Genomic DNA, 14,837 nt, shown 5'->3' with positions numbered 1-14,837 from the left:
ATCCATGATCTCATCGATCTGAAACCTAGCCTGTACATCCAAAGTCAGCTGATCAGCTCTACCCATTGGATGCTTTGCTTTTATCTACAGCAGTACTGGTCATGCTAAGAAGCAAATTATGAAAATTATGAATAGTGGTTATATTTCTCTAGGTTGCTTACACAATTTCATCTGCTTCATGTCATGTTGTTTTTAGGCTGACGACTACGCATTTCAGTTTGCTCTATTAACATTGGCAGAACTGATCAATCTCTCCAACTATTGGCAGAACTGATTACCCCTGTACAATCTTTTGCTGGTCACCGTGTTGAAGAGCAGCTCAAAGTTACAGACGGTGTTGCCATTTGTTCAACCTTGTAGTTGTCATATACCCTGGTCTTGTTATGTTCCCACCAATGCTGAGCTTCCTTCTCACCAAAATGCTTCCGGCTGCACAGCCAAGAATTCAGGTTATGTCAAGTAAAAGAACAGACAATCAGCAATTCAGCATATAAAACTAATATGGCCTTAGAGGGTTCACCTGAATCTTATGCGCTTTATGTCTTTCTTTCCACAGGACGATGTAGAAAATGTGACATATACACCATGCTCAATTTGTTCAGTCACACTATCAGTCGGAGGGGCAGCCAATGGTGCTTCCGTGGTGTACCCATCGCTGCTAAATTTCCTGGCCCCATTCTGTTGACTGAACGGTACATCTTCTGGCACAACAGCATTTGACAAAGGTACACATTCCTTTTCTGTTTGGATGCTGCTGCCATGATTTTGGGTATTGTTCAGCTGGCCGAGTTTGCGTGTGACCAGATTCCGGCCGGTGTTACCTTGCAATTCTATTTTCGTCGGTTGCATTGGGATGCTATTAGGTGTTATCTTGGAGTTTTCTGACAGCTGACCAATTGAAAGTTTCTCTGACAAGGCATTGCACTGCACATTTCGCAATACACCAAGTTAATAGGTCATATATCAACCAAAAGTTCAGAACGCCCCAGCCCCCCACGATATAAGGTAATGCTGTATTACATTAGTTCTTTGTTGCTCAAGAAAAAGGTACCAGCAGTACTCTACAATGAGATTACGTCGAGCTCATACCTGATCAGTTAGAACCTTTATGATATCTTTGGCAGCTTTGCACCTTGCGGCCTCATCCCTAACAACTAACCATGTATCATCCAGTTTTTGTTTGTATAGCTGAACCATAACACTTTTTTGCTGACACTGCTCTGTGAGAACAGCTACCTGCTTGAACAATAAATATGTAACTTTTGCAGTTACCAAATTTGGTAATGGATATTATAAATGAATTACCCTCCAAGCTTATACTATGATACGCAAATCTTATGCGTATTCCCGGAAAAAAAAAATACCTGTGAATGAAGTTGTTTCACTTGTCCTTGAAGTTCTGTTTGCATCATTTCTATTTCTTCTCTTTGAGCGTCAGTAAACCGTAAAGAGACGTCAGACTTAAGCACCGCAGAATCATGCATTCTTTGTGAAAAAGAGATAGCACACCCCTCACTATTTGATACCGGCTGAGTTTGAAAACTGTCTTGTGCAGATATGAATAGAGCAGGGCACTCAACTTGCCCCCATCTTTCAGTTTTTGTCTGCACTGCAGTGGCAGGTTCCTCATTTCTCTGATTAGTACCTTGTACTGAAGCCATCTTTTCTGCAAAAAAGTTTGCTTCCTTGAATAGGCGTGACAATTTAGGTGTGTATGCCTTTAATTCCAATTTAAACATTTCTCCTTTGCTGATCTTTAGCCTAGACTTATCTTTGCTAGAATCCACAACTTTCTGCAACTGACAGAAACAGGCATCGCAAACACGGTACCTTCTGTTTGTGTCTGGTGCAAGTGCTGCCATCGTGATCTTGTTACTAGTGCAGGAACTGCAGAACATGGAACCACAGTTGTAACAGTTGTGCTTCTTTCTAGTAAAACCAAAAACCATCTGGCAACTGCTGCATACAGATTGGTCCTTCATTGACATCGTCTTGTGCAAACAGATCGCAGCAGTAAAATTGAACCCACAAACTACACTTTCAACATCCCTGCCTTCTAATGCCTCTACTAAAGTTGGAGAGCTCCTATTACTGTAATCGCCTAAACCAAGTTGCCCTTCCGCACCTTTACCCCATGTGAAAACCTTCCCACTCATAGTCAACACCGCTACATGCGAAGACCCCGATGATATCTCTCTGACAAACTCAGTTTTAAGTGGCCCTTCAACACTGCAAATAGATTCACCATCTGCTTTGGGGTTCCCAAGTTGCCCATGCCTAGAACTTCCAATAGTAAATACCATTCCAGTAACAGTAAGTACCACAGTTACTGCTGTCCCACAGGATACCTGAATAAGATCGTAAGCAGTAAGTGAATCAACACATGTTGGTAGAAGCTTCATTTTTCTGTCAGCATGACCCAACTTTCCTCTATCCGCATCACCCCAGGTGAAGAGCTTACCACTTGGAGCATTACCCTTGAAACTGCTCATTACTTCCACGATGGCAGCCGTGTGCCATGGACCACATGCTACCGATTTCACTCTTGATCCTTTTAAGGACTCTACTTCTTTTGGCCGAGCAACTCCTTGAGTATCTCCATGCCCAAGAACACCAAATGTTCCGTCACCGTATGTGAATAACTGGCCAGAAGATGTTATAATAGCTGTGTGCCACTCACCACAAGCAATTTTTGACACAGAAATATTGTCCATAGGACCCAAAAATTTATGTGGAAACCATTGGTTCCTTCCATACCAGTCATTCATCAATCCCAAGCTATGAGCTCCTTCACCCCATTCAAAAAGTTCGCCTGAAACCGTGATTGCACACGTGTGCTTTGATCCAAATGCAACCGCCTTGACATGTACAGAGGCAAGAGACTCGACCATTTTGGGACAGGAGGCATTGACATTTACTTTTTGGTCCAATCTCCCACTGCTATAACTGCCCCAGGTATAGACCTCCCCTTGCTTAGTGATTATGGCTGCATGATTCTCCCCACAAGCAATGCTTTGTACATCAAGCGTTTTAGCTGAGCCTACCAATCTCGGAAGGGATTTTGGAATGTCTTCACTGCCTAACATGCTGCCAAGAACACTACCCCAGAGAAAAACATCCTTAAGTGAATCCAACCTACATGCCACACGGGGCCCTTCAAAAGTCTTCAGTTTAGGTGTATGTGTAATATTCTGTGCCCTTCTGTTAGCAACCATGATGTCCTTCAGACCATGTTTTACTGGAGTTGCTATCTTGGGGTTAAGCTTCTCGATGTAAGAATCAATGTCACAAAAGGTTGGATGCCTTGGATAAAATAATGCTTCTGAGCTATCCAGATTACCACCAAAGATTTTTTTCTGTATGATCTTGGGACTCCCGTATGATGGGTATACCTTCAAGAAGAAATTCATTGAAGGAACAATCAACTCTTTGATAACATATAACATTTGGGTAGCAATGCAGGTCTACTTAAGAATATAAGCAACATAAAAAAAATGACACCCCTTGTTAAAGTATATGCCTGTACAGTTTAATTCAAAGTCAAATAATAATTTATATGTGGATCTCATTCAATACCCTTGCAGTTGAGAGCTGGGACATACATATCAGTAGAATCTTAAGCTTTTGTTATTTGGCCATGTTATGAATCTGAAATTCATATTACTCGACAAAAACAGAACCAAATATGGTTTGCTGCAGAACTAACCTGGGTGTGCCTTGGTGTGTCAAGGGCAGTTGATAACCTGCACTTTCGCTGAAGATAGCTGCGGGGACTGATTGCGCAACTGTTTATCTGTCTACCGCTCTTTGAGCCAGCCAATGGAAGTGGACTATAAGGAGAAGATGTTAAGGCAGTCAAACCAAGAAACCAGCATTCAGCTTGATCTCTGTCTCTGCAGATCTGGGCCAACGAAATTTTCAAAACATGTGGTATGAGTAGGGAAAACAGATACTATAAGATTGCAGCTCTAACTGATTTAAGATCTAGTAAGAGGAGTACCAAGTCTATTGAGCACTCGCCGTTTTTGTATACGAGTGACAAGGATTGTGATTCCTTCTCTGGCCAGCGATGACGCAGAAAATTCATCTGTAAAGTTCTGAAATCCTTAGAATATTGTATTGCTATGTGACGAAGGGACAAGCATCATAACTTAATCAGGGCATAATGAATTGCTTACAGTCTTCTGCCCAAGAACAACAGTGGAAACGGAATTTAAGCTCAGGTGTTTTTCCCTGTCCTTCGAGTACCAGACTAATGTTTTCTCATCCTGCAAAGAGGAAAGAAATCCTTTGGCATGACAGCAAAGAGAAGAAATCCTTTCGCATGACATAAAAGCTGCAGGTACCAAATTCTATGTGGTAACAGATTATTGGTATTCCAAAAGGTAAGGACAAATACCCCCATCGGTCCAAAACTTATTTACTGGCCAACATATTAGCATTAATATAGACTAACATGGAGCACTCCAGTTTTGTTCATAACAGATTAACAGTATATCAAATTCTCTGAGATTGTCTTATAAAATAACTCATGAATTCCTTGTGACAGGCCACAGAGGCACTAACAAATTGCATACTTCGGCTGGTTTTAGCTGCAAGCACTATTTTCGTAATAGTGGTAAAAGGTACGTATTATCTTGCACATTGTACTTGAAACATTTTCCATGGATGCATCTTATAGGGACTCAGGGGAATGACAAAGTACCTAATGGTCCAATAACAGCGTATTTCTGTCATTAGCACTCCCATGGCTTTAAGAATTTCCACTCCCCAGTTTATAAACCCACCATTATGGATTAGGATTCGTGGATAATATGAGCATATTTACAGCAGAATTACTCACTGAAGATAGCCTGAATGGGCAGAATTTGGGCTTCCCTCTCTTTCCAAATTTCAGGAGATGTGCTCCCTTCTTCAGAGCAACAATGGCCTGGATAGCAGAAACAAAACAAAAGGAAAAAGAAAAAAAAAATCAGAACTCCTCCACTCTCAGGGCAACATGGATTTGATGGGTGATCATTCGGATTTAATCCGAGCAGTTTTTCTCAGTACGAACGCTGACTCCATGAGGTTGAGAGAGAATATAATAGGAAAACAATGCATTTCATTTCCCCCAGAAGATGTAGCGATGGTAGTCCAACGGGTTAGCAATAAAAGCGAGACATTTGAAGGCTTGCAATTCCAAAAATAATCGAAAGAAATCCAATAAATCAATAAATGGCGTCAAAATTACTCTCAAGAGGCTAGAAAGGAGGGGGGAAAGGGGAAATATTTTACAGACCTGCTCAACTCCTCTTGTTGGCATCCTCCCATCAAAACTCCCAGCCATGGCAAAAGCAAGATGAGGTTGTTACTCTCCTCTGCTCACAGGTAGCTCAGCCAAGGATGGCAATGCAGCGTCTGAAAGAAAAATGGAGAAAGGAGGAAAGAAATGGAGCAGTTTGAGGCTTTGAGCTCAACGGGCTCAACGGGGAAGTGCCTCTTGCAGAAGAGCTGCAGCGATTCAGTGACCCTGGAAAAAGCTAAACAGTGGAGAGAGGAGTCGCTGGCCGTTGGGCTTTTGTCTTCTGTTCGCGCACACACGCTGAAGTGCAGTTCAGACTTCAGACTGGGAAAAGGCTTCCGCCATCAGCGTTCTTTGAGCTGGTGCTCTGACACTCTGAAGCCCTTATCTCTATCGCCTTCTCCATTATAATTCTTGTGTCTGTATACTCCTACCTCTACTAGTGCTAGTACTGTAGTACTACAAAACAACCATTACTCATACTGTTTGGTTAGCGTGTGGACAACAGTACGTGAGTCAGTAAGGAGGGGATTAAGAAATGTGTTATGTTTGCTTGTCCTTGCTACTAGTAGGATTTTCATGCATGTCAGCCTCTGCTCTGGGTTCCTCGCATTATACAGTAGGTTGTGCCATGTAGAGGCTACATCAATTATGCTGTCCAAGAATCCATTAGGAGACACTTTTATTTAGGTCTCCAATGGCTCACGAGATGTTGGGCAGTGCGTAGGTATTGTCAGTAAAGTCGAGTACCAAGAAATCGGTTCTTGTTAATGACTGTTTCTATAGCAGTCGATGCCTGTAGCACTGTACAGTAACTCTGTAGAAACGTTTTCTTTCCACTTCAAGTTCTGAACATTGTTTTGCAACACGGCGATTCAATACATCGAGATGGCATTGTGCAACATCACTAGTAATGGCAGAGAACGGGGAGCCCATAAAATAACTTTCATGGTGATCGTTCCTGCAGTCATCAAGGAACTGATGGAGAGCTGGACGGTGGCACGTCATGTGATGGACATAAGTCGTTGGTTGGCAGCGGTGAACTCACTAGTTGCAGCTGAAAAGACGAGCGAGGAGAGCATTTGAGGCGCATGAAAGTGGGCAGCCGGCAGCATGATGCCCAAGGGGAAAAAGAAGGCAAGGATACTACTCCTACCACTGCACTGTACGGCCTCAACCAAAACACATGACTCGTCGCTTTTTCCTACGACGAGCCAACCATTGCTTTGCGTGCAATGCCACCGCGAGAATGAAGAAACTTGACATGACTGTATGCAAGTACTGCACTCTGCAGCAATTAACTCGGGGACGCATTGCCATGTGTCTCGCGTAGTAGTGTACTCCCTCCATCTAAAAAAACAAACCCTGAGTTTCTGTGTCCAACGTTTGACTGTCTGTCTTATTTGAAAAAATTATAAAAAAATGAAAAGACAAGTCACGTATAAATTATTAATCATCTTTTAAAATCTAACAACAATGAAAATACTATATTAAAAAAATTACATATAAGACGGACGATCAAATTCCATATAAATTATTAATCATGTTTTATCATCTAACAACAATGAAAATACTAATATTAAAAAAATTTCATATAAGACGGACGATCAAATGTTGAACACGAAAACCCAAGGTTTATTTTTTTTGGACGGGGAAGTACTACTGTAGCAGTAGTGTGCATTTGATGCATGGAAATTACGCTGAGCTAGGCCCATAATCAGATAAAAAGGGCGCCCATGTGAGGCCGTATCCAGAGTAGGTGAAGAACATATTCCAGCAGGATCTGTTTTGGGAGGAATCGGGTTAAACTAAAACGGCGGTCGCTGCTGCTATCATTCGAGGCACGTAACACAGCCCTCGCCGCCCCCCTAGCGTAATAGTGTTTGCATGGGGCGGTTGGTTTGTCCCTCGGCCTAGCCATGTGCCACGATTCTGTCTCCAAAAAAACAAAATCTAGCAGTAGTACACGTACTACGCTCCATCGTAGTCGCTCCGAGTTTTTCTTTGACTTTCCTCGGTGAAGCGTCTTGGTGGTGGAGGTGAGGTGCTACCGGAATCAGCCGCGAGAAGAACGAGCGCGCCGCGCTGCTGCGCGCTGCGTCCCGTGCATGGGTGAGGAGGCGTCAGGCGGACCAACCGCGGTGCGCAGAAGTGGCCAAAGCGACGGAGAAACCGACAGCCCAGCGCAAGCGCGCTTCCCCCCGTGCTGGTGCGCACGCACGCGCACGGGCGCGCGGCGGGGAGACGGGCGGCTAGCTAGGCGGTAGGCACGGCGCGGGCCGCGGCGATGGGCGGGGGAGCCGTGCAAAATCTCAGACGGTTGGTTGGTAGGAACATGGGGTGCGTGATGAACAACTTTGGACGTAGTATCCTGTACGCGCGCTGCGCAGTTGCGTGGTGCGCTGTTGCGCACGTATGTGTAGTACTATAGTGGCACGTCCGCGGGCAGTTACATTCTGATCGGCCATGATTTAACTGCTCATCCGCCATCCTGGGGCTGAGCCTTTCGGGTCGGAGTAACAGTACTCACCGGTCCGGTGCTCGTTTTGGTGCTGAGGCTGTGATGTTCACACTAAAGTTTGAAAGTTTGGTTGAAATTGATATGATATGATAGAAAAGTTGTGTGTATAAAATGTTTGATGTGATGAAAAGTTGGAAGTTTAGAAAAAAAAACTTTAGAACTAAACAGGACCTGAGATTAATTTTAAGAGTACAGAGAGGCAGAAGGTACAAAAGTTTTTATAGTGTTTGTATCAAGGCCGGCCTGTATCTGATAAGTAGTAGTAAACTGAACGGTACACAATTTTAAACAGTTTTATATACGAGTAGTTTTATGGTTCTTGAGGAGATACAAAAAATTTAATGTAAAATTTGGTACCTTATAATATTTAGGTATCAAATTTATAATAGAAAATATGATACCTCATAATACCTTCTTAAGAACAGTAAAATTGCTTTATATACTGATTTTATATACTTCGATAAGGAGCATGTGCTACTAGCACGCCACCGACCTCAAGATGCACCTGTGCAACTTCGTCCTCGCCGTATCCGCGATAGGGGCAAACATTGCTAGTGGAGGATTTCGTTAGGGGAGCTAGCCACCAACGGATTTTCATTAACTGAATTTTGTTTTCTCGTGGAAGTACTGACAGCTGGGACATTGGTCCAAATAGAAACATTGCTGGTGGGAAAAGGCAGGTCTAAAATAAGGTTAGTCACTGTATAATTTACTCGAAAAAAGAAATGAAAAGATATGCACCACCTATCACAGTGAGATCAAATCATAATTTGATACACCCTCCGTACCATTATAAGTGTCGCCATAAATTTTCGTACCCAATATTTAATCGTCTATCTTATTTGAAAAATTTATGAAAAAATTTTAAAAGTTAAATCACGCATAAAGTACTATTCATATTTTATCATCTAATAACAATAAAAATACTAAACATAAAAATGTTTTAAATAAGACGGATGATCAAAGTTAGGCCCTGAAATCCACAACTACGGCTGTGTTTAGTTCACACAAAAATTGAAAGTTTGGTTGAAATTGAAACGATGTGACGGAAAAATTGGAAGTTTGTGTGTAGAAAAGTTTTGATGTGATAGAAAAGTTAAAAGTTTAAAGAAAAACTTTGGAACTAAACACGGCCTACGTTTAACGGAGGGAGTAGTTGTGAAATACAAACTGATACTAGCTGTGTATCAAATAAAAACCTTTTGCTGGAAACCTTTTGCAACCAGTAAGTTTCTAAAGAATACACGAGGCACATGGCCGTGAGCCTGCGAGATGATCCTAAAGGCTGCTACTTTTTGCTGGTGAAAACTTGAACATGATGATCGATTCAATCCTAGACTCCCAGTACCTCCATATTCGAACCATGTCACAAATCATTCTACTTCTCTGATCTGCATCATCAAAAAGACCTAATTACGGGTCCGAGTCAAAGGGCAGACACAAACTGACTGGATTATGATGGGAGCAATCAATGATGTTACCATCAGAACAAAATGGGCTAGAAAGTATAGTCGAAAACACTCAAAAGTCCACAAGGCCATCAAACTTTGTTCCGGCCCAAATCAAAACTGGTAACAAGTCCCCAAACACCAGCCCACCCCCTCGCATCCGCTGTCTATTGAGTGGTTGATCGTCGCCGTCCAACTTGAATCCAACGCCTAGATCTCCACTCCCACGGATCGACTCCCCTCGCCACGTCATCGATCCGCGCCAGATCACTCCCATCCAATCAAACTCCTCCGATCCCAATCCAACGCTCCAACCCCACGCTCCCACGGATCCATCCAACCCCCGAAACCACCCTCCCGCCTCAGCCCTCCCAATTCCCAACCCAAAATTTCGCATTCCCTCCCAAATCCCCCATTATATATTCATCCCCCGAATGGCCGAATCCCCAATTCCACACAAGGCTTCTTCCACATCTCCACCCAAATTCCAAATCTCTCGGTGATCGGAGCGGTTAGCTGCGGCGATGTCGGGGCGCGGCAAGGGAGGCAAGGGGCTGGGCAAGGGCGGCGCGAAGCGCCACCGCAAGGTGCTCCGCGACAACATCCAGGGGATCACCAAGCCGGCGATCCGGAGGCTGGCGAGGAGGGGCGGCGTCAAGCGCATCTCCGGGCTCATCTACGAGGAGACCCGCGGCGTGCTCAAGATCTTCCTCGAGAACGTCATCCGCGACGCCGTCACCTACACCGAGCACGCCCGCCGCAAGACCGTCACCGCCATGGACGTCGTCTACGCGCTCAAGCGCCAGGGCCGCACCCTCTACGGCTTCGGAGGCTAGACGAGTACAGATTCGATGGTGTTGGGCGTAGCAGCGCTAGCATTATTATGTCGTGTGCTCCGTGTGTGTCGTTGTGTCTGTGACTCCTTGTTCTAGTCGTCGGTGTGTTCCATCAAGTTTCGACTTCTGGTCGACTGGATGTACTACCTTGTTCTGTTCAATGGAACCTTGTTTATGACCGAAAATATGGAGGTTTGATGCATATTTTTTCATGGCTATCTGTTTGAATCTGTCCAACCTCTCAATGCGTCATGCCTTGTGCATCGCATCTGTAATTTCCTGAAAGCCAATCGAAACTGACCAAAGTGTACCTGAAGAAGAGATGCAGTATTGCAGTCTGAATATTGTGAACTCCTTGGTGAAGTAGTACAACACAATGTTTGGTCTAGCATGATGTAAACTTGCAAATTACTAGTAGTACAGTTGGTACTTTGCTCAGTTGCTCCTTGTTACCATGTCACATTACATGTATAAAGTCTTAATGCAGCCTCCACAAAACAAAGATCTACAGACAAGGGTATGACACTGTTTAATTGCTACAAATAATTACCATACAATCGAGACAACAGGTACAGCCTTCTATTTTGAATGGTACATCAAGCCTCTGTAGTGCAATTATCAGAGTTCCAAATGGTACATGCCACATTTATGAGCACCTTTTCTATGTTGGACTACTATTGGAGGCTCTGCACTAAACATTTCTTTCTCTAATGATACTATTATCGTTCCTCAGAGGAATATACAATAGTACAATCCAACTCATAGGATCAGAAAAAAAATTGTAACTGTAAGCTGCTATTGGTACCCTTTCCTCTCTAGAGCAGGAACTGCTTGCCAGTGTATGTTTTGCCGAAGTCCCACTCCTTAGGGACCACGTTGTAGTTGGTCAATGTTTTTCCATCACTTGAGGTGAGCTCGAAGGAGAGAGGCTGTCCCCTGAAATCAGAGTTGATGTGCCATATCTGCCCCCAGTTGCGGCCCATCGAGAGCCAACCGGACTCCGTTCCTTTGATCTTCACTGATCGGACATCGCCAGCACCACCGACATTGCTAATTAGGACTGTCAGGAAGAAGCTTCGACCAGCGACTGCGAATCGCACACCACCATCACGAAGACAGTTGACGCTGCATACAAATTAAACACGCCAAGATCAGTGACAATTGACAATTTTTGCTGACCAATTTACAATCTACAATAATTTTGCTTTCTATCTACAGGCTATCATGTTACTGATAGCCTTGTACAGCTGTCCTTGTGATGGTTCACTGCTCAGTGAAACAATCCGTTCAAACAGATTGTCACTCTCATGGAAATCCTGCCAACAACTGAGCCCTGTAACATATGGTGAAGCCTGAAATAATTTAAAAGCGCTGCAGGTTGATGTTCTCTACAAAATGTCCTGGAACATCGATCTTGAGGAAGTATGATAGGCACATAAATATGACAGTATGATATTCAGGAAACCATCTTGAAGTTGAACATCTAATTGATGCCAACTTAGACGCACATTTGATGCCAACTTAAACGCACATAATGGATATTGCATTACTCAACTATACCTCAGAATATTTGAGAAAGTAATACAGGCAACCTAATTCAGCATCACATTAGGAGGTTCATAAAATTAATTCTTGAATATTACTAGAAATGACGTACACTAATTTACAGACGTCAACTGGAAGATTGTAACCTATTTAGATCTAGAGCACTAAGATGTGAAGAAAAATCTAGTGCAGGAAAAGATAATGCCTGACTATGAACTGATCTGTTTAACACTATTTTAGTTTTGATAACAGATCAAATTATTGAAGGACTTGAAAGACATACCAACTGGTATAAATTGCTAGTACAGAAAGCAAATTAAGGACAGCTACAGTCCACAAGTAATGCAGCAATTCAACCTGTGGGACTAACTTAGTGGTCACTGAAAGCTTAAAGGAACATCTAATGTACCCCAGAAAGGAATTAAGCGTGATGGAAAACGGTCTATGTAATGGAGCAGACTAACATTCCTTAGTGCCTACCGATACAGATTAAAAAAACTGCTGGAAATTACCCAGAACTGTGTACTTTTGAGTCTCGATTATTAGGATTAGCCTGGGAAAACCTCGTAAACTAACTCAGATATGAGGAAGGCTGTTTGCATAAATTCGGTGTGAGTTGCTGTTACCTGCAGGTCCATAGCTCACAGCCTCTGGATTCTAGCTAGCAACCTTAAACTAGTAGAGTAATGGAATAAACGAATTCTCACTCTTGAGCAACATTTAGATGACAATAGTAAGTTACTGCTAGTTTTCTGATCAATGGTGCATGTAAGTTGCATCGTTTTAATTCCAACCAGCAAAATATTATTCCAAACTATATGAATTTTTAACTGAAGCATACACCAAGTTTCTTGTGCTGCTTTTTTTTTTTTTGGAAACCAGTTTCTTGTGCTGCTGAGCCAGAAGCAAATCAACTGAAACAGTTAGAACTCTAACAGTACTTACGAAAATGGTGCATCAAATGGCTGAAGGCTTTAGAGTACTTCCCTTTTTTCTCCTAACCTAGACACCTAAACACACTACAGCATAAAGGACCATGAAACTATCCAACTGAACCCTAAGGGCACCCGCAATAGTTATCTATAGGCTCTCTACAAGATATCCATGTCAGCATATTTTCCTACATGAAAGAGATTAAATGAAGAGAGAGAGCAAAGCTATCTACTAACCTGGAGATAGTCTATAGAGAAAAACGAGGCAATGCATTAGAGAGCTATAGATACCCATGTAGACATACTATTGAGGTGGTTTACTATTAATCTAGTCTATTGCTGAGATGTACATGTTTTATAGAGAGCACCTTATTTTACCATTGCGGGTGCTCTAACAGAAGTTGACCGCATTGGAAGACGGCCCATTTCCTTTCCTTCACAACGGCCACTTATAATTCAGCTTTTCTGGGATCCCACATTCTACCAACCGACGCAATTCTAAGCACTTTCACATTTCCACACAAAGTGGATTAAGAAAATGGGAAACATAAACCTCAGATCTAGTCTAGAATCCAGTGCAAAGTAGACTAAAGATAGCAGCAATCAAAGGATGCAGCCAAGAATCGAACGTACCGGCGGTACTGGATGGGCATCACGCCGGCCTTCCAGAGCGCAATCTTCTCGAAGGACTGGATGGGGAGGAGGAAATGGTGGTTGGGCGGGTTGCAGACGCCGCCGGCGTCGGCGGGGAGACCGAAGTTCGGGGCGCAGAAGTTGGTGGCCGTGACGACGATGGAGGTTCCGGGGAGGCAGTACTTGAGGTCATCCACGCACTTCACCTCGTAGCAGCCGCCGCACGCCGCGCCGCGCTCGAACAGCGCCGTGCTCAGCCCCACCGTCGCCATCCCGTACCCGTGCTTCCCGAGATCCCCGAACCCGCACGCGCCACCTGTAATCCGCCCAACAGCACGGCACAAATCAAGCACGCTCCTACGGATGAAACCATGATAGAGGAAGCAACCAATTCAAGAACCAACCGTACGCGCAGATAATTCAAGTAACCGAGCGTGCGGCTTTGAGGGAAATTTCATCCGCGGGACATACGGGAAGAGAAATCTTCCATGGCCTTAGGGGTAGTTATGGAGAATTAAAGAAGCGCAAGGACAGATTCGTTCCTAGATGCAGAGATGACCAAAGAGAGCCAGCTAGCTTTGGATGCGTACCGATGGCGTCTTCCGGGTCGGCGGCGTAGTAGGAGGCCTTGGCGGAGCGCCACTCGGAGAGGGCGGAGGAGCCGAGGGTGGACGGGTGCTGGTGGCCGGCGGCGAGCGCCGGGAGGAGGAAGAGGACGAGGAGGAGGCAGGGAGCCATGGCTCCAAAGGTGTTCGTCGGTATGCCTCAGTGCAGTGTGGTGTGGTGGGGGAGAGTGGAGTGGAGTGGAGCTGTGCTGCCGTCTCGAGCCCGTGCGAGTGTGAATTGCTTTGGCTATAGTAGCAGGTTCTGGGGCCTTATTGTTTTTATAGACGCTTTAAATGGTATTTTTAATGGAGTTTTTCTTTTCCCTTAGTGAGGAGTAGCTTTTGAATGCTTGTGAGAAAAGGGAGGTGGATATTTAGACATAGAAAGGAATTGAAAGGCTAGATGAAATGCAAAATCTTTTTCTGCTCTCCGTGCAGAGAAAAGAACACCCCATGATTATAGGGCTTTATTCCATTTGGTAGGGTACATTTGTAAAGAGTACGTGATGCCTAATTAATATGCTCAGCTCACTAGTTTTTCCAACCGCCCTTTCTTGTTAATAGAAGTAATTGCTAATTCCTCTATCACATAATATATATAACAATCTAATATAGGATTAAACACAACGTAGTAGCACATTTTATCCAGATTCATAGTACTAGATTATATCTAATCTTATACTTAATTATTATATTTGGGAATGGATATAGTAAATTATACCACTAAATCTATTGATTTTTATATAGAGACTTTTATTTTTTAAAAAAACAAGGTTAAACTTTAATCGTTGATTGTTATCATACAGTGAGCTTTCAACAGCTATAAAACCTATAATTTTTTGGAACTTCGCTAGGCTACGCTTGGCAATGCATGAAAGTGAGAAGATTTCTCACATTTTTTTCATTCGCACACTTCACAAAGTGCTAAATGGTACGTTTTAAAAAATCATATTAATCTATTTTTCAAGTTCAAAAAGGATATTACTTAATTAATTATAAGCTAATAGTTCACCCATTTTAATTTTATATATTA

At 43.3% G+C, this 14,837-nt stretch overlaps 3 protein-coding genes and 1 long non-coding RNA gene across 5 annotated transcripts; 2 read left to right on the top strand and 2 right to left on the bottom strand.

Moving 5' to 3' along the window:
* Positions 1-299: 299 nt before the first annotated feature.
* LOC127769642 (PH, RCC1 and FYVE domains-containing protein 1-like) lies at positions 300-5,512 on the bottom strand. 2 transcript variants are annotated; one of them, XM_052295247.1, is made up of 9 exons: positions 5,282-5,512; positions 4,844-4,930; positions 4,179-4,268; positions 4,001-4,087; positions 3,707-3,901; positions 1,365-3,392; positions 1,090-1,236; positions 521-924; positions 300-429 (listed from the first exon to the last, which is right to left on the bottom strand). In XM_052295247.1, exons 1-9 carry the CDS (start codon positions 5,327-5,329, stop codon positions 300-302), a joined length of 3,216 nt encoding a protein of 1,071 aa, XP_052151207.1. In that variant the 5' UTR covers positions 5,330-5,512. The 2 variants fall into 2 exon arrangements, with proteins under 2 accessions (XP_052151207.1, XP_052151208.1); XM_052295248.1 differs by lacking the exons at positions 4,844-4,930; positions 5,282-5,512 and having other exon boundaries at positions 4,001-4,097.
* On the top strand, positions 347-4,836 carry LOC127769646 (uncharacterized). Its single transcript, XR_008016827.1, has 5 exons — positions 347-449; positions 557-725; positions 917-1,005; positions 3,736-4,385; positions 4,550-4,836. It is a non-coding gene; the product is annotated as an uncharacterized LOC127769646 (long non-coding RNA).
* Positions 5,513-9,688: 4,176 nt separating the features above from the next.
* Positions 9,689-10,274, top strand: LOC127771101 (histone H4). Its single transcript, XM_052296926.1, has one exon. It carries the CDS (start codon positions 9,778-9,780, stop codon positions 10,087-10,089), a length of 312 nt encoding a protein of 103 aa, XP_052152886.1. The 5' UTR covers positions 9,689-9,777; the 3' UTR covers positions 10,090-10,274.
* Positions 10,275-10,485: 211 nt separating this feature from the next.
* LOC127771100 (expansin-A10) lies at positions 10,486-14,054 on the bottom strand. The gene is made up of 3 exons (XM_052296924.1): positions 13,790-14,054; positions 13,200-13,515; positions 10,486-11,214 (listed from the first exon to the last, which is right to left on the bottom strand). The coding sequence occupies exons 1-3, from the start codon at positions 13,935-13,937 to the stop codon at positions 10,905-10,907; spliced, it is 774 nt and encodes a 257-aa protein (XP_052152884.1). The 5' UTR covers positions 13,938-14,054; the 3' UTR covers positions 10,486-10,904.
* Positions 14,055-14,837: the final 783 nt, after the last annotated feature.

The sequence above is a fragment of the Oryza glaberrima genome, chromosome 4 (assembly GCF_000147395.1).
Source record: "Oryza glaberrima chromosome 4, OglaRS2, whole genome shotgun sequence".
NCBI classification, from domain to species: domain Eukaryota; kingdom Viridiplantae; phylum Streptophyta; class Magnoliopsida; order Poales; family Poaceae; genus Oryza; species Oryza glaberrima.
This window is presented reverse-complemented; position numbering and strand designations above follow the sequence as displayed.

Coding starts and splice junctions, on each gene's coding strand:
- LOC127769642 (XM_052295247.1), bottom strand. CDS start 5,329: ATGGCTGGGAGTTTTGATGGGAGGATGCCAACAAGAGGAGTTGAGCAG. Junction 1,237..1,364: donor TGAAACAACTTCATTCACAG/GTATTTTTTTTT, acceptor TTGTTCAAGCAG/GTAGCTGTTCTCACAGAGCA. Junction 925..1,089: donor TAAAGGTTCTAACTGATCAG/GTATGAGCTCGA, acceptor CGAAATGTGCAG/TGCAATGCCTTGTCAGAGAA.
- LOC127771101 (XM_052296926.1), top strand. CDS start 9,778: ATGTCGGGGCGCGGCAAGGGAGGCAAGGGGCTGGGCAAGGGCGGCGCG.
- LOC127771100 (XM_052296924.1), bottom strand. CDS start 13,937: ATGGCTCCCTGCCTCCTCCTCGTCCTCTTCCTCCTCCCGGCGCTCGCC. Junction 13,516..13,789: donor CGACCCGGAAGACGCCATCG/GTACGCATCCAA, acceptor GGCGGATTACAG/GTGGCGCGTGCGGGTTCGGG. Junction 11,215..13,199: donor ATGCCCATCCAGTACCGCCG/GTACGTTCGATT, acceptor ATTTGTATGCAG/CGTCAACTGTCTTCGTGATG.